At 43.4% G+C, this 25,136-nt stretch overlaps 1 protein-coding gene across 1 annotated transcript in view; it reads right to left on the reverse strand.

Moving 5' to 3' along the window:
- LOC139574245 (phospholipid phosphatase 3-like) overlaps positions 1-24,878 on the reverse strand; it is a 30,080-nt gene extending 5,202 nt beyond the window's left edge. Inside the window, exons 1-2 of the mRNA XM_071398647.1 lie at positions 24,127-24,878; positions 30-187 (exon numbers count right to left, since the gene is read on the reverse strand). Of these exons, the coding sequence (XP_071254748.1) occupies positions 30-187; positions 24,127-24,331 (363 nt within the window). The 5' untranslated portion in view covers positions 24,332-24,878. The remainder of the gene's footprint in view (positions 1-29; positions 188-24,126) is intronic.
- Between the last annotated feature and the right edge of the window lie 258 nt (positions 24,879-25,136).

The following is a 25,136-nucleotide window of genomic DNA, read 5'->3' on the forward strand; positions in this document are numbered from 1 at the left end:
TAAGTGGTGTGTTGTGTTGTGTGTCTCACCGTGAGGCCAGTGATGACGATGCCCCCAGCGATGAGCAGTGCGTCAGGGATGGCCTCTCTCTCCAGGTAGGGGTAGGTGATGCTCTGGTCCCCACAGAAGAAACCCCTCCGGTACGGAGTCACTGCCTTCAACTCACACGCAAAGAACGGGATGGAGGCTGGAGAGACAGAGAGAGGGGGGTTTAGACACAGTTATGAGGGAGATGAAGAGACAGAATAGGAAGAGGTAAAGAGAGGAAAATATATAAGTGTGTGTGTGTGTGTGTGTGTGTGTGTGTGTGTGTGTGTGTGTGTGTGTGTGTGTGTGTGAGAGAGAGAAAAGAGTAAGAGTGACGCATCGCACAGTGAGCCAAGACAAAGAAGTGTCATTGATCCTTGATCCTGTTTTATATGAGAAGGGTGCAATCTGAGGAGGGGGCGGGTCTTAGGCCTGTCAGTCATCCACTGACTGGACTCAAGATCTCCCAAAGTATCTGGCATTCCTTACATACTGGAGCTCCACCAGAGAGGCTGGAGGAGGGGGAGACGAGAGAGAGACAGAGATGACAGTGCAGAATGAAGGATTATTCAGGATGAAAGGAGAACAGAGGATACTGAGAGAGTCTATTACACAGAAAATGACAAAGTGGTGAAAGCCAAAGGGTTTTACAGTAAACTAATAGCCAGGCTACAGTATAGACTACACCGTGACTGCAGAGACCTCCAATAGAAAGGGAATAGAGTAGTCTTTTGTTTCCAATTATAAGGGAATAGAAATAGTGTAGTGTGGCACAGAGACGCACAAGGAGCGTACAACATTAAACATTAACTACCACTGTATTGGCAGAATATTTATTAAATCAATGTAGTAACACATTACCTTCCTATTTTAAGGATTGTTAATACTGTATCAAGTTAATTTCCTGGTTGGCTAACCAATTAAAAGTTTGTGTGTAAGGAAGGCGTAAAGGAGGGTGGTCAAGGTCTGGCTTTCTTAAGCAAACACACCTCGCTGCAGCCTGCCCTGCTGCTGGTGAAGGTTCATTGGGTAAAGATTGTGCAACCTCGTTATGATACTGGCACCAGTCACACAGCAGGGAGGATGAAATCAAATCCAAGGCTAGATCTGAAATTAAATCTACACCACTATACTCACTCTGAACTTCCAAACTACCCTAGTTCCTCTCTCTGCTCCCCACAGCCCCTCTAGCCCATCATATAGTCCCCTATCCCATGCCCCCATAGCCCTATCCCCCATGGAACAGGGAGAGCATGGGACTAATGATTAACCTCTCCCTCATCATAGAGCCTGGAACTGGAACGGGCCCAGGCAAACACTGCTGCTGCCAGGAAATCTCAGAGACTACGTGACAGGAGGAGAGGACAACACACAGGCCATTAGAGACTGTAGATCAACAGTAGCAGACGGGAGTAGGACATGGCTCACTGACCTTCAGTGTGACTTTCTGTGACTCTACCAGTGTTCAACAGGTTTCAGTCTACCTGCACTATATAACCATGAATACTCTGCAGATATATCTCACTCACAGTACCAGTCAGTCAATCATAAATACTACCAAAACAGATCCATACAGCCACCCTTTCACCCCAAGACATACAGTTAAGAACCTACACACATATCAATGTACCTAAGGGCCAATACAATTTAGGAATGAAAACGAGGAAGCAGTGTAGCGTCATTGGCTTATAAGCAGGGTAAAGTTACTGTAGTATACAGCAAATGTCTGCTTGTGACCTTTGCTAATACTGGAAGTATGTGTTTGTCAGAGAGAAAGACCAAACACAGATAACGACATATCCTCTGGTTAAGAGAAGGCACGGGAGGGCCAGGAAGACAGAAGGAGGGAGGGAGAGGAGAGGAGAGGAGAGGAGAGGAGAGGAGAGGGAAACACGTTGCAGGCAGATAGCAGAGGCTCTGACGACAGCAGAGAGAGAGAAGAGATAGACGAGGGGAGAGAGCGAGAGGAGAGATAGTGCAAACATCTCACCTGACCCTGATCTCTGCCTGATCTACTTCTCCTGCCAGAATCACATGCTCCTCATTTCAGACGCATTTAGACCACACACACACACACACACACACACACACACACACACACACACACACACACACACACACACACACACACACCATGGCGTGCGACTTCAAGCTGCAGCCCTCTACAGAGCCTCTGACATCACGCAAGGGCCTAACTCCAGACCACTGTAGAAAAGCCAGATCTCTCCCAGAGAAGAGAGAGAGAGTGGTTGTCTGGAGTTGGTAAGGACCCAATACCATGACTCAGGACAAAGACAGAGATGAAGGTAAAGATGTTGTATATGCATCAGGAGGCCTTACTTAGGTACTTAAAGGGGTAGATGAGGATTTTGGCAATGAGGCCCTTTATCTACTTTCCCAGAGACAGATGAACTTGTGGATATAGTTTGTGTGTATCTGCATGCAGTTTGAAGGAAGTTGTTAACTAGCGTTAGCAGCTTGTGAACCTACCTCTAAGTTCCTTCATACTGGACGCAGATACATACAAATGGAATCCACGAGTTCCTTCCACTCTGGGGAAGTAGATAACGGGCCTCATTGCCAAATTACCAAACTATCCCTTTAACTATCCCAAACTATCCCCCCCGTTGGGTTCCAGTCAGTCAGGTGAAGAGACATGATTACTGTGGTCTAATCAGGTTAAATACCCTGGAGGAGGAGAATCGTCTAAGAAATGTGTTTACTGAATAGACTGTGTGTCACAGATGATATGGGTTGGCCTGGCTACAAACCCTGATTTTGTTTACTTGGTGGTTCTGGGTCATGAGAAAACTCCAAAAGCGTGAGGTACCCTAGATCATTCACAACATAAAAAATTTGGAACATGAACCCCCTGCTTTGGGTTAGTCCTGTAGAAATCAGCACGGCGCACCACTGTGGTATTCAGTTCCCCAGACATACCCCCTGGTGAACACCCTGTACAGCAGGATGAGGGTTGCTGGTCCCAAACCCATTTCAATCAGAATCTCTCTCTAACCTTAATCCTCTTATCAATCTAAGTGTGTATTTACGCCTGAGCTGGGAAATAGAGTGAAGAGACTCAAGAGTGAGATATGCCCTAAACCATAGTGGCGCAGCGGTCTAAGGCACTGCATCTCAGTGCTAGAGGCGTCACTACAGACCCTGGTTTGATTCCAAGCTGTATCACAATTGGCCGTGATTGGGAGTCCCATAAGGCGGCGCACAATTGGCCCAGCGTCGTCCGGGTTAGGGTTTGGCCGAGGTAGGCCATCATAAATAAGAATGTGTTCTTAACTGACTTGTCTAGTTAAATAAATACATACAAATACTTGACCAGATACTCCAGTGGCCGCTCTAACAATGAAAACACATTTCTTAAAAGATGGAAAACAGTCGGGATGGGGGCAAGATCAGGTGGGACCATTCTAGCTAATGAGAGGCCAGATATGCATGTGAACATCAGGCACAACGGTTTCCACTAGTTACCACAGCCACAAAGTCAAAATGGTTTATGTCGTAAAAATTTATGAAAACAAAAATTGGATTTTTGATTTTAATTTAAAGGGCCATTTCAAAAAGCCACCTGCTGCAGAAAACACATTTTGGGCCCAGTTATGTCTCTCGCTTCACCTCTTCCTCTCTGCCAAAGCTTATCTTAACCCTAGCTGAAGAATGAACCCATCACACCTGTTAAGATCCAGAATTAACCAAATGACTGTGCCCAAACAGAGTGGTCTGATCCAATGGCCCATTGACCCACACTGTGACAGTTAGTGTGCAGCAGCTGCCTTCTGTCAGTGTGACAGTCTGGCAGGGCCAACCAACCCACCCATGGTACTTACACAGGCACGTACTGTACCACGCTCCTTAAAACCAAATCGTCTGGGTCAAGTAGGTCAAGGACTAGTGACCGTAGCTAATATATTTCAATACAGTCCACTTAAAGAGAAAGATGTGGTTTTAATTTTATTCGTTTAACACAGACTTCTCACAGAAGGGTCGTTCCATATGATTTCAGTCACTTTCTGACTGCACCCCTTTTGATTTGAACAAAACCTTTCATACATGTTTGCCCGTGTAGGAAGTGGTCAGAAAGGGACCCTTTTGGACCTGAATGCCAAAACATTCAGGAGATGGAGGTTCTCAAAGTTGACCCATTTTTCATACCCCACACTACCATGAGACATTCATGTCTTCATCACTGAAACATATAACAGCTGTGTTTATCATTTCAAAGCTTACAAACAGGGTTGTCAAACTGTTTTATATTTTATATATTTGTTTTTGTTGTTAATTATCTAAAATTGTGTCAACTCAGATTTTTTTCATGTTCATATATGTTGTAGCTTAGACCCTATTTTACATCATCTTGTGCCTGCCATTGGTTGACACACAGCAGTCTTAAATGCAGGGTGGGTGACATGTTTTGGCTGATAAATGTACTAAAATGTGAAAAAAGTTGAGTTTTCAGCCTTGAAATGGCGCCACAAAGATTGTGGGAGGTCCACACGTCAAAGAACATTGACTTGAGTGGGATTATCCATTGTTATAAATTAAACTGTCAATCTTCCATAGGAAACCTATTGAAATCATAGAAATATAGATAATAGAATATACATTCCAATTCAAGTTGACATTTAATGGTGGGTGGACTGGCGGCCTTCTTTCTGGCAGTAATTAAAGTTTCAATTCAGTTTAAATGTCAATAGTGTACCAGCTAAATTGCAGGGGTCTGAAGGGATAGGTCCATTCTATGAATTATATTTCTGTGATTGAAATGACGCCCAGCCTGTATTCAAGAGTATGCTGTCAACCAATGACGGGCACAACACAAAAACCTCAAATGTAAAATAGGGTCAAAGCTACAATATTTGTGAGATTATTATACATTTTTTGATAATTGATGTTAATGCTTAGAAAATTAGTTTTTTAAATTAAAAACTTGTTTTCAAGAAAGCATAGAATAGTTTGAGCTTTAAAATTATATCAAACTCAACTGTTTCTATTTTTCAGTGATGAAGACATGAATGTCTCATGGTAGTGTGGGGTATGAAAAATGGGTCAACTTTGAGAACCTCCATCTCCTGAATGTTTTGGCATTCAGGTCGAAAAGGGTCCCTTTCTGACCACTTCCTACATGGGCAAACATGTATGAAAGGTTTTGTTCAAATCAAAAGGGGTGCAGTCAGAAAGGGATTGAAATCATATGGAACGGCCCAGAAGAGAGATGTGGTTCTCTTGACTCAAGCACACACTGACAAGGTCAGGGGCTGAAACCCTGTATAGGTTTTATAGCTTTACTCTGAAAACACATGTCATGGTGGTGTCTACGCTTGGGCCATCCACCACAACAGGCTACTTCTTTACCACAATTCTCTCTCTCTCTCTGTATCTGGGCCAGAGTTACGGTTATAATCAATGTTATTCTGGTTTATCAGTCTGCTAATGGACAGTGTCTCCATTCCTGCCATAATAAAAGTGTGGTGCTGGCTGGTTGAGCCGTTAGCGTTGGATCCTCTAGTGTGTTTCTCACAGTAATGGGAGCCATCAACCACTCAGTAGGCAAACTATGACCGACCCTGTCAATGATGTATTGACCGCTCTGTAAATATGTGTGTGTTGTCATGTCCACATTTGTGTGTTAAAGTCCATAAACAGCACATTAGAGCTGCTGCCTATATACATAGACTTGAAATCACCGGCCACTTTAATAAATTGAACACTAGTCACTTTAATAATGTTTATATATGTTGCATTACTCATCTCATTGATATATACTGCATTCTATTGTACTGTATCTTAGTCTATGCCGCTCTGACATTGCTCGTCCATATATTTATATATTCTTAATTCCATTCCTTTACATAGATCTGTGTGTATTGAAATCGTTAGATGTTACTTGTTAGATATTACTGCACTGTTAGAGCTAGAAACACAAGCATTTCGCTACACCCGCAATAACATCTGCTAAACAAGTGTATGTGACCAATAAAATTTGATTTGATTTGACAGCCTGGGCTCACATGGCCGGGACCCAACAACGCTCGCTTACAGAGCTCCTCAAAATGCTACTCTCAAACAACAGTCCACAAAAAAAAGAGGCCGCCAGTTTGCCACAATCCAACCTCAATCCACAAAACACATCTTATACAAACTTCCCAAACACACACCACTGTGAAACCATGCAGAACACACAGAACACATATGTGATGTGTTCTGCAGCAGAACACACACTGTCAACCGAGCCTGCACCTAGCCTATACAACCTCAGAGGTCTGAGAGGTCTCAGCCAGGCCCAGTAAAGTTCCAGTCTTTACACTGGGGTTTACACCGGCTCTAAACGCTTTCACAAGAAGACGCAAAAGACACTCCAGAGCCCCTCACCTCATCTGTCAGGCAGCTGTGAGCAAACCGCTGCACCTGGCCAAGAGCAGCCTCAGAGGACACAGCAGCAGAGCAGAGTGGAGCAGAGAGAGAGGGAGGGAGAGAAACAGAGAGGAGAGAGAAAAACACGAACACAGACCCACACACACACACGGGCCAAATGTGCTGCTGGACGGAGTTCTCAAAGTGGGAATGCTTTCAAATAATCAAAGGGAGAGACCGAGAGAGGGAGGAGAAACAGGAAGAGAGAGAGGGTGAGGGAATGAGAGGAGAGGGGATATGTGCCTCACTCTTAAGAAACTCTTCTGGTTCTAATTTACACTTCTATGACCACAGCCCAGAATGAGCTCACTGTGAGAAGAGAACAACAACACAGAGAAAAAACAGAACAGCCATGGAGAAAGAGAATAAAGACTGAAAGAGAGAGAGCAGGAGGGAGGAGGAGGGGGGCAGATGTTACTTGTTAGTTATTATGTGTGTTATTTATGCGGATGCTTTGAGGGCATATTGCTCATAATGTGTACCAGTCAATAAAACAGTGTCAAACTCAAAAGACTGGAAAACATGGTTAGAGGGGGTACGGAAAATTGACAAACAGAGAAAGGGAGAGAGAGGGGGATGGATAAGGGGTTGGGGGGCTCTAGAGAGGGAGAGAGAGATTGAGAATTGAGAGATGTGGTGAAGTGTTTCACAGACGGAGACGATTAGCAGTGGTTCTGGAATGTGAGGGTCAGAGAACTGGGCTCTGTTGGGACCTGCTTTGTAAACAGGACCTCGCCTCGTCCAGCAGAATGCCTCCAGAACACACAAACCCCACTTGCACACACAACCAACCCACAAAAAACCACATGGACTAACACGCAACCAAACAAGCCACATCAAAACCCAAACTACCCACAAAAACCTCAACCAACCATAGCTAACCAAATAAACCATCCTGGAGCCAAAGAAACCACAGCAAACTAAACAACCCGTAGACAGGCACTGAACAAACACACAGACAGACCCAAACTAACAGCTTCACTAAACAGTACTAGTATATTATTAACACATGAATATCAATACTAGACTGTAACATAGCCTACTACTCAACAAGGCATCAACCAACATTTTAGGTGACAGTCACTATATAGTATACCATGGGTGCTGAGTGACCAGTGACCACTGGATCTCTTGAGGGGTGACCCCAACCAACCACCCACTTGGCCTGCTGTCCTAGGCAGGGGAGGGGACAGTCACTGGGGCAGAGAGGAGAACGCTCCCCTACTACCCTCCAGGGGTGGTCCATCTCTCTTCAGCCAGGCAGGCCTCTAGGGCCAGTGCCAGGGCCTCTGGTCCTCAACCTCAGGTCTAAGCTGCTTGTTTATCCAGAAGTTAATCTACTGCTACTGGTGTAGTGAATCATTACATAGAGAGGTGCTGTTACTCTAACTTTAGTAAACCCTGCTGTAATCCCTAACAATAGCACTGTAACTGGTGTAGTGAATCTATTTTATACACCTATGAAGTGCTGTTACTCTAACTTTAGTAAACCCTGCTGTAATCCCTAATAATAGCACTGTAACTGGTAGATGTGTCTACTATACAGAGCTGGACTTCTATTCCCTGAAGACTGTTCTTAGACAATGTGTCCTGGCCACAACATAGTGTGTATGTGATCTCTATCTGGGTTGAGTTAGTGAGAGTCAGAGCAGGACCAGACGTCTTTTGTGTTTCACCTGACATTTAAGGACAAAGAGTCTTTGTATAAAATAGTAGTTGGGTGTGCAACACACACACACACGCACACGCACACGCACACACACACACACAGTCGCTCTAATAATCAGGAGGATGGTGGTTTACTAGTCATAATCACAGCCCAGGTGCCAATGACTTCATCTCCTGTCTGAGGCTTACCTGGCTCACACCTGTGTGTCCGTGTGTGTGTCCGTGTGTGTGTCCGTGTGCGTGTGCGCGTGTGTGTGTGTGTGTGTGTGTGTGTGTGGATGAGCACTACGGTGTCCTTTCTCCCAGCGTTTACTTGTTGGGTTGATCCAGGTGGTACAGGATGGGGGGGGGGGGGGGCGTTGCTGTCCATTCTCCTAAATTGTCTGGATTGTTCTAACTGGGTGCACTGCCCACTGTTTTGTCTGCCATGATGCCTACACAAAAAGACTGATCATCAAAGGACAAAGCCTGGGAAACAAAAACAGCCCAACGGCATCTCACTGACTATCTGATATCAGCAGCATCTGCTGCAGTTGGACTCACGTACACACACAACCAGAACGTTATTTACTGTACACATAATCACTAACATAATCACTCGATACACGGTCTATCTGTCCATAGGCAGCAACACTATCTGTCCATAGTTCCCACGAAACAACAGAGCTAACTCAAAAAACAAGTCAGGAGGAAGAGATGAAAGACTGCAGCTATAGCCTACTTCCAATTTCCAAGCCTCTGAACCCCCCCCCTCCCACCCACTATCGGTAGTGTTGTCTCTAGTTTCCAGGCTGTGTAACTGTTACTGTAGCTGTCGTCAGGTCCAGACACGCTTCCCCCTAGCCTCTCTGTTCTAACCACACTCCACTGACTTCTTCCTGCAGCACTGCAGCCGTGCTCTGGAGCTAAGGGTATGTGTGGCGAGGGATGGCTGACAGAGAGTAGGGGAACATAAAGGGGCCTGCCTGCCTGCCTGGCGGTCTCGGTGGTATGTATGTAAAGGGGTTTGGTGGTCTGTGGCGTAGCGTGAAGGTAAGGGTGTGTGTGGTTCAGGCTGGGTGGCTGGAGAGGCGGCTGTCTGTCTGCAGTGTGACAGTAAGGGTGGGGGGAGTGCTCTGTCTGCTTGTCTGTGGTATATGACATGTGCAGTGAGGACTGGGCTGTCAGACTGTTTGGTTTAGTGGTTTGTCTGTGGTTGGAAGAGCTTCAGACAGCCAGACAGAAGAGGGTTGGGGCTGAGGTGGATAAAGGGGGATCCGGCAGGTAAGATGTGTCAGGAGGATAGGATGATGGGGTAGATAGGGGGCCATGCTGGGAGGGCACCAGGAGGGGGGCTGTCTGAAAGCCAACATGGAGGAGCAGGGGGTAGAAGGAGGACTCATTTGTTTTGACAGACAGGGAATGGGGGGTTGGGGGGGAACCAGAAACTGCAGTGGATCCTTACCTACAGAGGAGAAAGCCACTGCTCCCACTCCCCACCCTGCCTCACCCAGCCGGGGGCTGTTTCAGGCCAATGGGCGTGACCAACCCATCGGTGAGGCTGAATTTCTGAATTATTTAGAGGCTCCTATCTAGGCGGTGTAGAGAATTGTTTGTAGTTTTAAATGTAATTTCCTGCAATTCTATGCATTTTGCCATAGCTAATTCCATGTTCTTTTTCTTAAACATAATAGCAAAATCAATACTGATATATTAATGTTTTGGGAATTTTCTATTCTCCATGACTGTCTACCTTTCATTTTGGTGATTGTTAGTTTTCAAAGATTACAGTACCGTAAAACTTCAATTAAAAGCAGTCTCAAATAGCCACCCGTACCTTTTAATAGCCGGGCAGCGGCACACATTTCAGCAAATAAACGGCAGTTTCAAAGAAACGGTGGGTCTAAATTAATTGTTTACGGAGGTTACCATGAATTACCATGAATTTTTTAAAGCAGTTTAATGTTTGATTTGTTACATTAAATAATTCAGTAACGACTCAAAAAAATTATGGCAACTATCTTTTTTTAATCGCCATTAAGTATCTTCTAGCCATTTGCTGCTAACAGCTGAGAACTGCTAGCTAACTGGCAAGCACAAAAACAGTCAACAACTTCGACAGTACAGAACCCTCCCCCCAAAAAAGAATAATTAAAAAATATATATTAAAAAATTGAAAAACTGGTGAAAATGCACAGTCAAAGGAGAATAATTATTGTCAAGGAAAAGGTTGTTTTTTTTGAGAGAGAGAGAGAGAGAGGCATACTATGATAAAATAAATGTGACAGTGTGTAAATGATAACATATTTGTGAAGGAAATTAAGAAAATGATTACAATTCTGGAAGTAAATACTGGAATTAGACAATTAACTATGCAAATTAGCAAAAGCTGTGTGCAATTACAGAAATAGACACCTGACTCAAATAGAAGCCTCTCTCTAATACGTTTTACAGTATTTTAAAATATATAGGTCCATTGTCTTTTCTACTTACTTTATATGTGGCTTTAGTCATTTAAGTTTACACTGAAAGCGTTTTTCCAACCAGATAATTTTTTTATTTTATTTACACTACTTGGACCGAAAAACAACTTATGCGGCCCCCCCAGATGACAGAAAGAGGGGGGAAAACAGTTATGAGCTGAACATAACAGTATGTCAGTTGAAGGGAGGACAGTAGCAGGTGACCCATCTGTGGTTTGTGACTACTATGATTTCCCATTGTAGTCAATTTAATTGCAGTAATTCCTTTAAATTCAAATTTTCCAGTAATTCAATTACCAATTTGGTAAAAGAATTACAAGTTTTAATCACTTAATAATTAATCAACTTGATATCAGTAAAAACACTATTACTAACTGGTTGGTCTACCTGAAAGATAATGTGTGTTTTTTATAACGGAATTACAAGGCACAAGGCAATGTTTCTTAAACTTACTGGAGGCAAATAATTTCTCCAAAACTAAATATAAGTGCTGAAATTAGTTGGCAGGGGTCTTTACTTCAGCTAATCGTTTGATTGGGTTTCTTTTATTGGAAGCTGCATCTGTCAACGTCATAATACTGCCATGTTCCCATGTAATGACTTCATCATGCATTCCATTAGGGCTAAAAACATTGAGTGAAAATGCATCAGTGAATTTGTAAACAGAGGCACATGCACACAAACGCATACTGTTCAACATGACCATGCAAGAGCACTAAAAACACAGAGACAAACTCACACGCATGGTTACACACACAGGCCCAGAGTGAGAGGACTGCTTAAAATATTCCTGACGCAGTGGCATGCTGTAGCATGCTGGCCCTCTCACGGTCTCACTCGACAGCTTTCCCTGCCAGCTGAACAGAAACACAAGCCCACTTACACAAACATACTGTATACCCAAGAAAACACACACGCACGAACACGCGCACTTCACCACGCGTCCTCCCCTCTTCTGGGACACCTTCCATCCCAAAATGGTTGAAGCAAGGAGAAGAAAGAGCGGGAAAGCGAGCGTAGATAAGCAGGAAAGAAGTGGACCTTTGAACTCGCTCTGAGGTTAATGCTATCCCTATCCTTAATCCAATTTTCCGAGTTGGTCCTGCCGTACATACCTACACGTACGCTACGGTCACAAGACGCAGGCCTCCTAATTGTCCCTAGAATTGCTAAGCAAACAGCTGGAGGCAGGGTTTTCTCCTATAGATCTCCATTTTTATGGAATGGTCTGCCTACCCATGTGAGAGACGCAGACTCGGTCTCAACCTTTAAGTCTTTACTGAAGACTCATCTCTTCAGTAGGTCATATGATTGAATATGAAGGTGAACGGAAAGGCTCTGGAGCAACGAACCGCCCTTGGTGTCTCTGCCTGGCCGGTTCCCCTCTCTCCACTGGGATTCTCTGCCTCTAACCCTATTACAGGGGCTGAGTCACTGGCTTACTGGTGCTCTTTCATGCCGTCCCTAGGAGGGGTGCGTCACTTGAGTGGGTTGAGTCACTGATGTGATCTTCCTGTCTGGGTTGGCGCCCCCCCATGGTTTGTGCCGTGGCGGAGATCTTTGTGGGCTATACTCGGCCTTGTCTCAGGATGGTAAGTTGGTGGTTGAAGATTTCCCTCTAGTGGTGTGGGGGCTGTGCTTTGGCAAAGTGGGTGGGGTTATATCCTTCCATCATCGGATGGGGCCACAGTGTCTCCTGACCCCTCCTGTCTCAGCCTCCAGTATTTATGCTGCAGTAGTTAATGTGTCGGGGGGCTAGGGTCAGTTTGTTATATCTGGAGGACTTCTCCTGTCTTATCCGTGTCCTGTGTGAATTTAAGTATGCTCTCTCTAATTCTCTCCTTCTCTCTTTCTTTCTCTCTTTCGGAGGACCTGAGCCCTAGGACCATGCGTCAGGACTACCTGGCATGATAACTCCTTGCTGTCCCCAGTCCACCTGGCCTTGCTGCTGCTCCAGTTTCAACTGTTTTGCCTGTGGCTATGGAACCCTGACCTGTTCACCGGACGTGCTAAAAAAGCCAACTGACATTTACTCCTGAGGTGCTGACTTGCTGCACCCTCGATAACTACTGTGATTATTTATTATTTGACCATGCTGGTCATTTATGAACATTTGAACATCTTGGCCATGTTCTGTTATAATCTCCACCCAGCACAGCCAGAAGAGGACTGGCCACCCCTCATAGCCTGGTTCCTCTCTAGGTTTCTTCCTAGGTTTTGGCCTTTCTAGGGAGTTTTTCCTAGCCACCGTGCTTCTACACCTACATTGCTTGCTGTTTGGGGTTTTGGCTGGGTTTCTGTACAGCACTTTGAGATATCAGCTGATGTACGAAGGAGAGCTTAAAGACTTCTTCGGGCTAGGAGGCAGTATTCGGAAGTTTGGATGAATGAGGTGCCCATAGTAAACTGCCTGTGCCCATAGTAAACTGCCTGTTACTCAGGCCCAGAAGCTAGGATATGCATGTAATTGGTAGTATTGGATAGAAAACACTCTAAAGTTTCCAAAACTGTTAAAATAATGTCTGTGAGTATAACAGAACTGATATGGCAGGCGAAAACCCGAGGACAATCCATCCAGAATTTTATTTTATTCAGCTCACCCCTGATTACTATGGATGTCAATGGGAATATAAAAGGAATACCTCCCAGATTGCAGTTCCTAGGGCTTCCACTAGATGTCAACAGTCTTTAGAAAGAGTTTCAGGCTTGTTTTTTGAAAAATGAGCTACAATTTGTAGTTTTAGTACGTGGCTCCCATTTTGGCTGTAGTGTTTGTTGCGCGTTCCGGTGAGGGCGCGTACTTCGTTATTTATCTCCGGTAATGGTCTCCGGTATTCCACGTCTTAAATTTGATTGTTTATTTACATATTAGGGTACCTGAGGTTTGATTAGGAACGTTGTTTGATATGTTTGGAAGAAGTTTATTGGTAATTTACGGGATTCATTTGTATGCATTTTGAACGAGGGAAACCGGTGGATTACTGAGTCAAGCGCGCCAATGAAACTGACTTTTTGGGATATAAAGAAGGACTTTATTGAACAAAAGGACATTTTTTTATGTAGCTGGGACCCTTGTGATTGCAACCAGATGAAGATCTTCAAAGGTAAGTGATTTATTTTATCGCTATTTCTGACTTTCGTGACTGTCACGCCCTGACGTTAGAGATCCCTATTATTGTGTGACTCGGGTGGGAAAGTTTATGTTTTCAATTTCTTTGTTATGGCCGAGTGTGGTTCCCAATCAGAGGCAGCTGTCTATCGTTGTCTCTGATTGGGGATCATATATAAGTTGTCATTTTCCGTTTGGGTTTCGTGGGATCTTGTTTTCTGTTTAGTGTTTCTGCCTGACAGAACTGTGCGCTTTCGTTTTCACGTTTGTTATTTTGTTTGAGTGTTTTTTAAATAAAAGAATCATGAACACTTACCACGCCGCGCCTTGGTCCACTCTTCATACCACCAACGAGAGCCGTAACAGTGACGCCTCTGCTTGGTTGGAAATATATGTAATGCTTTTGTGGGCGGGGCACTGTCCTCAGATAATCGCATGGTGTGCTTTCGCTGTAAAGCCTTTATGAAATCTGATGAAGCGGCTGGATTAACAAGAAGTGAAGCTTTTAAATGATGTATGACACTTGTATTTTCATGAATGTTTAAATTTCGCGCTCTGCAATTTCACCGGATGTTGTCGAGGTGAGACGCTAGCGTCCCAATGATCCGTAAGAAGCTTTAGGTGCTATACAAAAACATTTGACACAGACTAGTCGAGGCAGTTAAAATCCATGCTCTAATTTTGCTATTGATTTGGGTCTAATTTCATCTATGAATCTTTATCCTGAGCAAATATGAATGACTGTGTGGTCACTGTAATTGATGGTTTTCACAAACCACTCAAGACTTCAGATCACCTTCCAATGACTTTTAAGGGCCCAAATAACTGTACTGACAGAGTGAGGACCACCTGTGCTGGAGAGAGAGACAGGCAGCCGTACAGGAGGCAGGCAAGCTTGTCTCAGCCTGCCCACAGGTACGTCAATGACTGACCCCCCACCTCTGACCCTGCCTATGCTGCTGGACGCCGTGTCTCTAGCATAGCATGGCCTCAGAACATGGATTCTGTTCAGACCTGAGCTCCTCTTTTGAAAGCTCAATAATGTGTGCAGGAGGAATGCACACACACAGATTGAGACATCCGTATGCTTGAGAGACATACTGACACAGTAGAAAAATGTTCTCTCTGTGAAACATCAATCATCCCACTTAGATGTATTTTTGATCTGGGGGACAGTATTACCTGGTCACACACACACACGGTCACACACATACGTATTTAAGTCAAAGCCAAAGTGAAAGCCTTCATTATGAAGTGATCCTGGTTTTTGGCTCTGATTAACTGTCATTCATAATGCCATACCGCCGTGTTAATAACAGTCATTCATAATGCCATACCACAGTGTTAATAACAGTCATTCATAATGCCATACCACCGTGTTAATAACAGTCATTCATAATGCCATACCACCGTGTTAATAACAGTCATTCATAATGCCATACCACCGTGTTAATAACAGTCATTCATAACGCCATACCACCGTGTTAATAACAGTCATTCATAATGCCATACTACCGTGTTAATAACAGTCATTCATAATGCCATACCACCATGTTAATAACAGTCATTCATAATGCCATGTTAATAACAGTCATTCATAATGCCATACTACCGTGTTAATAACAGTCATTCATAATGCCATACCGCCGTGTTAATAACAGTCATTCATAATGCCATACCACCGTGTTAATAACAGTCATTCATAATGCCATACCACCGTGTTAATAACAGTCATTCATAATGCCATACCACCGTGTTAATAACAGTCATTCATAATGCCATACCACCGTGTTAATAACAGTCATTCATAATGCCATACCGCCGTGTTAATAACAGTCATTCATAATGCCATACCGCCGTGTTAATAACAGTCATTCATAATGCCATACCACCGTGTTAATAACAGTCATTCATAATGCCATACCACCGTGTTAATAACAGTCATTCATAATGCCATACCACCGTGTTAATAACAGTCATTCCTAATGCCATACCACCGTGTTAATAACAGTCATTCATAACACCATACCACCGTGTTAATAACAGTCATTCATAATGCCATACCACCGTGTTAATAACAGTCATTCATAATGCCATACTACCGTGTTAATAACAGTCATTCATAATGCCATACCACCGTGTTAATAACAGTCATTCATAATGCCATACCACCGTGTTAATAACAGTCATTCATAATGCCATACTACCGTGTTAATAACAGTCATTCATAACACCATACCACCGTGTTAATAACAGTCATTCATAATGCCATACCACCGTGTTAATAGCAGTCATTCATAACGCCATACCACCGTGTTAATAACAGTCATTCATATTGCCATACCGCCGTGTTAATAACAGTCATTCATAATGCCATACCACCGTGTTAATAACAGTCATTCATAATGCCATACCATCGTGTTAATAACAGTCATTCATAATGCCATACCACCGTGTTAATAACAGTCATTCATAATGCCATACCACCGTGTTAATAACAGTCATTCATAATGCCATACCACCGTGTTAACGTGTTTACTTCACTGCAGTAAAAACTTAGAAGGAAAGTACTGTCTGAGACAGAAGGGACCACACTGAGCAAAGAAGTGGATTCACTCCTAACATAAGGCCATTAGAATGGATGCCTTGGGGGAATTCCAGAGTGACGGTAATAAATGAGTCCCTTGACGGGTCAGATAACGAGGGGTCAACAGCCTGAGGAATCTGCTGCTGACATTTAGGGAAAATTAGGTTGGAACTCCCTGAGACAAGGCATACTGTTGGAGAGGAGACAGAGACAACTAGAGACACAACATACTGTTGGAGAGGAGACAGAGACAACTAGAGACACGACATACTGTTGGAGAGGAGACAGAGACAACTAGAGACATGACATACTGTTGGAGAGGAGACAGAGACAACTAGAGACACGACATACTGTTGGAGTTGAGACAGAGACAACTAGAGACACGACATACTGTTGGAGAGGAGACAGAGACAACTAGAGACATGACATACTGTTGGAGAGGAGACAGAGACAACTAGAGACACGACATACTGTTGGAGTTGAGACAGAGACAACTAGAGACACGACATACTGTTGGAGAGGAGACAGAGACAACTAGAGACACAACATACTGTTGGAGAGGAGACAGAGACAACTAGAGACACGACATACTGTTGGAGAGGAGACCGAGACAACTAGAGACATGACATACTGTTGGAGAGGAGACAGAGACAACTAGAGACATGACATACTGTTGGAGAGGAGACAGACAACTAGAGACATGACATACTGTTGGAGAGGAGACCGAGACAACTAGAGACATGACATACTGTTGGAGAGGAGACAGACAACTAGAGACAAGGCATACTGTTGGAGAGGAGACAGAGACAACTAGAGACACGACATACTGTTGGAGAGGAGACAGAGACAACTAGAGACATGACATACTGTTGGAGAGGAGACAGACAACTAGAGACATGACATACTGTTGGAGAGGAGACAGAGACAACTAGAGACACGACATACTGTTGGAGAGGAGACAGAGACAACTAGAGACACGACATACTGTTGGAGAGGAGACAGAGACAACTAGAGACACGACATACTGTTGGAGAGGAGACAGAGACAACTAGAGACATGACATACTGTTGGAGAGGAGACAGAGACAACTAGAGACACGACATAGTGTTGGAGAGGAGACAGAGACAACTAGAGACACGACATACTGTTGGAGAGGAGATAGAGACAACTAGAGACACGACATACTGTTGGAGAGGAGACAGAGACAACTAGAGACATGACATACTGTTGGAATTGAGACCGAGACAACTAGAGACATGACATACTGTTGGAGAGGAGACAGAGACAACTAGAGACATGACATACTGTTGGAGAGGAGACCGAGACAACTACAGACATGACATACTGTTGGAGAGGAGACAGAGACAACTAGAGACACGACATACTGTTGGAGTTGAGACAGAGACAACTAGAGACACGACATACTGTTGGAGAGGAGACAGAGACAACTAGAGACACGACATACTGTTGGAGAGGAGACAGAGACAACTAGAGACACGACATACTGTTGGAGAGGAGACAGAGACAACTAGAGACACGACATATTGTTGGAGAGGAGACAGACAACTAGAGACATGACATACTGTTGGAGAGGAGACAGAGACAACTAGAGACATGACATACTGTTGGAGAGGAGACAGACAACTAGAGACACGACATACTGTTGGAGAGGAGACAGAAACAACTAGAGAACAAAGCATACTGTTAATTCACAATATAGCTGATGATAGTGACGCCAATCATATCTATCAAGAAAGAACCAAAAGTAAACTTTTATTTATTTAATTGAACCTTTATTTTACTAGGCAAGTCATTTAAGAACAAATTCTTATTTACAATGAAGGCCTACCAAAAGGCAAAATACCTCCTGCAGGGACGGGGATTTTTAAAATAAATCTATAAAATAAATAACATATGAATATAGGACAAAACACACATTACGACAAGAGAGACAACACAACACTACGTAAAGAGAGACCTAACATGCTGACCAGACCGGACACGTCGCATGCACGAGCGTCGCAAAATACATTTAGAACGAGCGTCTGCGACGCCAAGGGCTAAAATAGAACTCATTCCCATTTCTGACGCAGATCGCGCTGCAAGTCCTGCCTCTCCCATCTCCTCATTGGTTTATAGAAGCAGGTACTCATTGGTTATACCCACGTGGGTGATTGAAAGACGAACTGTTTTGCCGGTAGTCGTGGTAATACAATGAAAGTTTAGATGCGATCACCATATAAGTTAAACGATGAAAAGGCCTGGAAGGAGGAGAGATGACTAGAAACGATTCGGTTGGCCGTTTTATGTGTGGATTAATTGTCGGAGTAGAGGTCCTTGTGCATTTCAGGTAAAATAACAACTCAATGTTTATATCCCAGGACAAATTAGCTAGCAACAGCAAGCTAGCTAAATAGGACAAATTAACGTTAGCTAGCAAGTGCAAGCTAACTAGATAAATTGCTATACATGTTTAATGCTTTTCGACCTGTCCCCAAATTAATGTCATAGGTTCAGAGTTTGTTTTGATATTTTAACCTGCGTGTCGTGATCGCGTTTGGTGTGGGGGGGGGGGGCAAAATAAATTTATGCACGATAGCGCATGCGCGCAACGGGTTTGGGTTCCGTGTAAGACAACAACATAGCAAGGCAGCAACACATGACAACACAGCATGGTAGCAACACAACATGGTAGCAGCACAAAACATGGTACAAACATTACTGGGCACAGACAACAGCACAAAGGGCAAGAAGGTAGAGACAACAATACATTGCACAAAGCAGCCACAACTGTCAGTAAGAGTGTCCCTGATTGAGTCTTTGAACAAAGAGACTGAGATAAAACGGTCCAGTTTGAGTGTTTGTTGCAGCTCGTTCCAGTCGCTAGCTGCAGCGAACTGAAAAGAGGAGCGACCCAGGGATGTGTGTGCTTTGGGGACCTTTAACAGAATGTGACTGGCAGAACGGGTGCTGTATGTGGAGGATGAGGGCTGCAGTAGATATCTCAGATAGGGGGGAGTGAGGCCTAAGAGGGTTTTATAAATAAGCATCAACCAGTGGGTCTTGCGACAGGTATACAGAGATGACCAGTTTACAGAGGAGTATAGAGTGCAGTGATGTGTCCTATAAGGAGCATTGGTGGCAAATCTGATGGCCGAATGGTAAAGAACATCTACCCGCTCGAGAGCACCCTTACCTGCTGATCTATAAATTATGTCTCCGTAATCTAGTATGGGTAGGATGGTCATCTGAATCAGGGTTAGTTTGGCAGGTGGGGTGAAAGAGGAGCGATTACGATAGAGGAAACCAAGTCTAGATTTAACTTTAGCCTGCAGATTTGATATGTGCTGAGAGAAGGACAGTGTACTGTCTAGCCATACTCCCAAGTACTTGTATGAGGTGACTACCTCAAGTAGAGGTCGACCGGTTATGATTTTTCAACGCCGATACCGAATATTGGAGGACCAAAAAAAGCCGATACCGATTAATTGGCCAATAAAAAAAAAAATAATGTATTTATGTATTTTTAATAATGACAATTACAACAATACTGAATGAACACTTTCATTTTAACTTAATATAATACATTAATAAAATCAATTTAGCCTCAAATAAATAATGAAACATGTTCAATTTGGTTTTAATAATGCAAAAACAAAGTGTTGGAGAAGAAAGTAAAAGTGCAATATGTGCCATGTAAAAAAAGCTAACGTTTAAGTTCCTTGCTCAGAACATGAGAACATATGAAAGCTGGTGGTTCCTTTTAACATGAATCTTCAATATTCCCACGTAAGAAGTTTTAGGTTGTAGTTATTATAGGACAATTTCTCTCTATACCATTTGTATTTCATATACCTTTGACTATTGGATGTTCTTATAGGCGCTTTAGTATTGCCAGTGTAACAGTATAGCTTCCGTCCCTCTCCTCGCCCCTACCTGGGCTCGAACCAGGAACACATCGACAACAGCCACCCTCGAAGCATCGTTACCCATCGCTCCACAAAAGCCGTGGCCCTTGCAGAGCAAGGGGAACAACTACTTCAAGGTCTCAGAGCGAGTGACGTCACCGATTGAAACGTTATTAGCGCGCACTCCGCTAACTAGCTAGCCATGTCACATCAGTTACACCAGCCTAATTTCGGGAGTTGATAGGCTTGAAGTCATAAACAGCTCAATGCTTGAAGCACAGCGAAGAGCTGCTGGCAAACGCACGAAAGTGCTGTTTGAATGAATGCTTACGAGCGTGCTGCTGCCTACCACCGCTCAGTCAGACTGCTCTATCAAATCATAGACTTAATTATAACATAATAACACACAGAAATACAAGCCTTAGGTCATTAATATGGTCAAATCCGGAAACTATCATTTCGAAAACAAAACGTTTATTCTTTCAGTGAAATACAGAACCGTTCCGTATTTCATCTAACGGGTGGCATCCATAAGTCTAAATACTCCTGTTATATTGCACAACCTTCAATGTTATGTCATAATTACGTAAAATTCTGGCAAATTAGTTCACAACGAGCCAGGCGGCCCAAACTGTTGCATATACCCTGACTCTGAGTGCAAAGAACGCAAGAGAAGTGACACAATTTCCCTAGTTTAATATTGCCTGGTAACCTGGATTTCTTTTAACTAAATAGGCAGGTTTAAGAAAATATACTTCTGTGTATTGATTTTAAGAAAGGCATTGATGTTTGTGGTTAGGTACATTCGTGCAACGGTTGTGCTTTTTTCGCAAATGGGCTTTTGTTAAATCATCCCCCGTTTGGCAAAGTTGGCTGTCTTTGTTAGGAACAAATAGTCTTCACACAGTTCGCAACGAGCCAGGCGGCCCAAACTGCTGCATATACCCTGACTCTGTTGCACAGAACGCAAGAGAAGTGACACAATTTCCCTAGTTTAAAAAAAATGTATGTTAGCAGGCAATATTAACTAAATATGCAGGGGTAAAAATATATACTTTGTGTATTGATTTTAAGAAAGGCGTTGATGTTTATGGTTAGGTACACATTGGTGCAACGACAGTGCTTTTTTCGCGAATGCACTTGTTAAATCACCCGTTTGGCGAAGTAGGCTATGATTCAATGATAAATTAACAGGCACCCCATCTATTATATGCAACGCAGGACAAGCTAGATAAACTAGTAATATCATCAACCATGTGTCGTTAACTAGTGATTATGTTAAGATTGATTGTTTTTTATAAGATACGTTTAATGCTAGCTAGCATCTTACCTTGGCTCCTTGCTGCACTCGCATAACAGGCTGCCACGCAGTCTCCTCATGGAGTGCAATGTAATCGGCCATGATCGGTGTCCAAAATTGCCGATTACCAATTGTTATGAAAACTTGAAATCGGCCCTAATTAATTGGCCATTCCGATTAATCGGTCGACCTCTAACCTCAAGCTCTAAACCCTCAGAGGTGGTAATCACACCTGTGGGAAGAGTGACATTCTTCTTACCAAACCACATGACCTTTGTTTTGGAGGTGTTCAGAACAAGGTAAGGGTAGAGAAATCTTGTTGGACACTAAGCAAGCTTTGTTGTGGAGCATTTAACACAAAATCCGGGGAGGGGCCAGATGAGTATAAGATTGTATCATCTGCATATAAATGGATGAGAGAGCTTCCTACTGCCTACTTCCTACTAAATTAACAAGCCTGATGCCAGAAGAGGTTGATGCCAGAGGTGATGATGGTGAATGGAGGAAGATGATGATACCAGAGGTGATGGTGGTGAATGGGGTAAAATGATGATACCAGAGGTGATGGTGGTGAATGGGGGAAGATGATGATACCAGAGGTGATGGTGATGAATGGGGGAAGATGATGATACCAGAGGTGATGGTGGTGAATGGGGGAAGATGATGATACCAGAGGTGATGGTGGTGAATGGGGGAAGATGATGATACCAGAGGTGATGGTGGTGAATGGGGGAAGATGATGATACCAGAGGTGATGGTAGTGAATTGTAGAAGATGATGGCAAGCATGCCATGCTGCGCTTTGTCTTGAGAGACTTTAAAAAGACACTTTCTAAATCTCTCACTTCCTCTCACTCATGTTCTTTCAAGCATGCAACCCGGTGATTGAGTCAATCCTAGTGTTGCAATGCAACCAGCAGCCAGGGATAAGGAAAGTCAACACCAGCCCACGTGTTCTCATTAGGCTGAGCTACGAACTGAAAAAGTATATTTCCTTCCCATCTTCTGACTCTGGGCCAGTCAGTCTCTGTCTGGCACTTACCAGTCACTTCCTAAACACTTAGGTGAGTGTCAAGCATGCTACCTAGCAGAGGAGGAGGCAATAGCATACCTGCAGGCAAGGAGGAATAACAGGCTGTACAGTGAGAGTGAACCTGTCTGTCAGTGTCTGTCTGGGAAGCAGCAGGCAGCTCGTAACCGCCAACGGTGCGCTGGCAGACCTGTCTGTCTGCCTGGACGGGTTCCGCCTAATAGTCTTGTTTGTGTCATGTTAACGACTTCAAAACAAACCACTCTTCCCTACTTTCACATAGTGCCAGCACCAGAGAGGCTGATCGACACAGCAACCCAATAGTCCCTCTGTGTTTGTGTGTGATTGTCAGATTGCCTCATGTTCCACATTATGGCTTAACACTGCTAACCCTATCAGCATTCATACTGTAGGGCCATTATCGGATGCTTTATTGATTTATATAATAGCCTCCTAATTTGGCAGAATAACTTTGTTGCACACATTAGAGATATTGTTGCCAAGTACCTCAACTCGTCCATGGAGTTGAGTGCAGACTAGAGTTCCTTAAATGAACCTCTGACTCGCGATATGTCGATACTTAAAAATAAAAATAAAATCTTAAACCCTTATCATGTACCTATGTTTGTCCTCTGTTGTTGCGTGCCTTTGTTAGCTGGAGTCCATATTTTTTTATTATTAAACGTTAATCAAATACAACCAATGACTGTTTCCTCGTTGCTGGTTCTCTAAGATGGCAACTCAGCCGCGAATGCCAATTGAATCTCAACAAGGAAAACATCGGTGGGTGTATTTGATTAACGTTTTATTTAAAAAATATATGGATTTCAGAAAAGAAATGCACGCAACAAAGGACAAGCATAGGTAGGCCTACAAGGTAAGTATCGAGGCATAGCGACTAGAAGGAGTTGGAGGTTAAATTCAAAAGCTCTAGAATGTGCTCAACTCAGTGGAGTTTAGATACTTGGCAAGGGATAATGCTGTAGTGAAGCAAAGCAAACAATGAACAAATTTAGTTTTTGCAATTAGAACACAAGCAGGGAAGTGGTAGCAACATGTTTTATTCTAATGTTATTTTCTTGAAAACCCCATGGATGGTTGTCAGGGGAACTCAAGAATTCCCGGGACAACTCGCCTGCCAGCTTTCTTCAGTGCTTAGCTTAGAGTACAGACAGACTCCTTTTTTGCCCTTTTGGTGGTGTGCTGAATTGGCTTTTTTGAAAGGACTTATTCTTGTATTGTGACCTGTTGAACTGCTAGACCTGTTGCACTTTGCCGTTGGTTCTTCTCCTTAACTACTTGTGCTAATAAATGTATTGGGTTTAATTAAATGGTCGTCTATCATCACTTGGACAACATGTGAGTGAGCCGTCCTAGATTTATGTGCAATAATTTCCCATCCTGTGACATGCATACTATTAATTATATTCATGTTAATGATATTGACCTCTGCATATTTCCTCGGAAATAAGATGGAAATACTGAGACAGGCTAAGAATTTAATTCATGCAAAGCAGACAATCATGTCATGCTGCTACGTTGAGATTCAGTCAAATAAAAACGGTAAAAGGGTGAAATAATATGCAAAGGGGGTTCACCATAATTCTTACCTACAAACAGACAGAAAACATCCAAGGCGACCAGCATCTTTCTCTTGGTACAGAGTGAACTGTCTGCAGATTCTGCAAGGATGTGATTCTTCCCAGCGCCGTTTTCCTTAATCGCCTCCCCGGCTCCCCCGTTGTCGGCTAAACGCTGCTGAAGCTCAGCGTCCCGAGGAAGAGTACTAGTGTGTGTCGAGTTGAACTTTTGCATATTGTCTCTTGTTTAAAATACAACGTTGATGTTGTATTGTTGCTGTTTACTGACAGTAACGTTAAGTATCCCAAAGGTGAACATTCAGTCCGTCCAACGTTGAAAAATACAAATTAATGATGGCTGACTAACTTTAGCTAGCTAGCTGTTATTGAAAACCATGTCCAACAACCACAAGTTAAACTTGACAGGTATCAAACCGTTAGCAACAAGCTTATCTGTGAAATGTAAGACAAATTCGACGACAGCGTAAAGAAGAGTAAAGATAAACTGAAAGAGAAGTGTTCTTGCTAGTCTAGCAAAGCTGGCAGTTCACTGAGGTGTTGCGAGCTAAAGCGCTCACTGTCCCACTGTATCTTGTTCTGTTCAAAGTCTTCAACTACTGTAGCTGGCTAGCCACGTTACATCACGATACGTTGCACTAAAACCAACAAAATCAATATTTTAAAAGAATAACTTGCAAAACATGCATTGCTCAATTCTTCTGTCAACTTTCAAACTTGCCCATATGTCATTCATTCAACTATTCCAAATGCCCTCTCCATGTGTTGGACTATTTTCTGTTCAGTCCTCCTGTTCCCTCGCATTTTGTCCCTCCCCAAAACTAGGCAGACCCCCAGCAGTTTGTTTTGCAAAATGTTTATATCTCCTTTGCTCCAGTCGCACCCTCTGACAACCCACCCTCACTTGTTAGTTAAATACAGTAGTTAACCAAATAGCTACCCGGACTACCTGCATTGACCATTTTTGCACTAACTGACTCAACTCATATACTGCTGCAACTGTTTACTATCTGTCACTTTAT

The sequence above is a fragment of the Salvelinus alpinus genome, chromosome 1, assembly GCF_045679555.1.
Source record: "Salvelinus alpinus chromosome 1, SLU_Salpinus.1, whole genome shotgun sequence".
NCBI classification, from domain to species: Eukaryota; Metazoa; Chordata; class Actinopteri; order Salmoniformes; family Salmonidae; genus Salvelinus; species Salvelinus alpinus.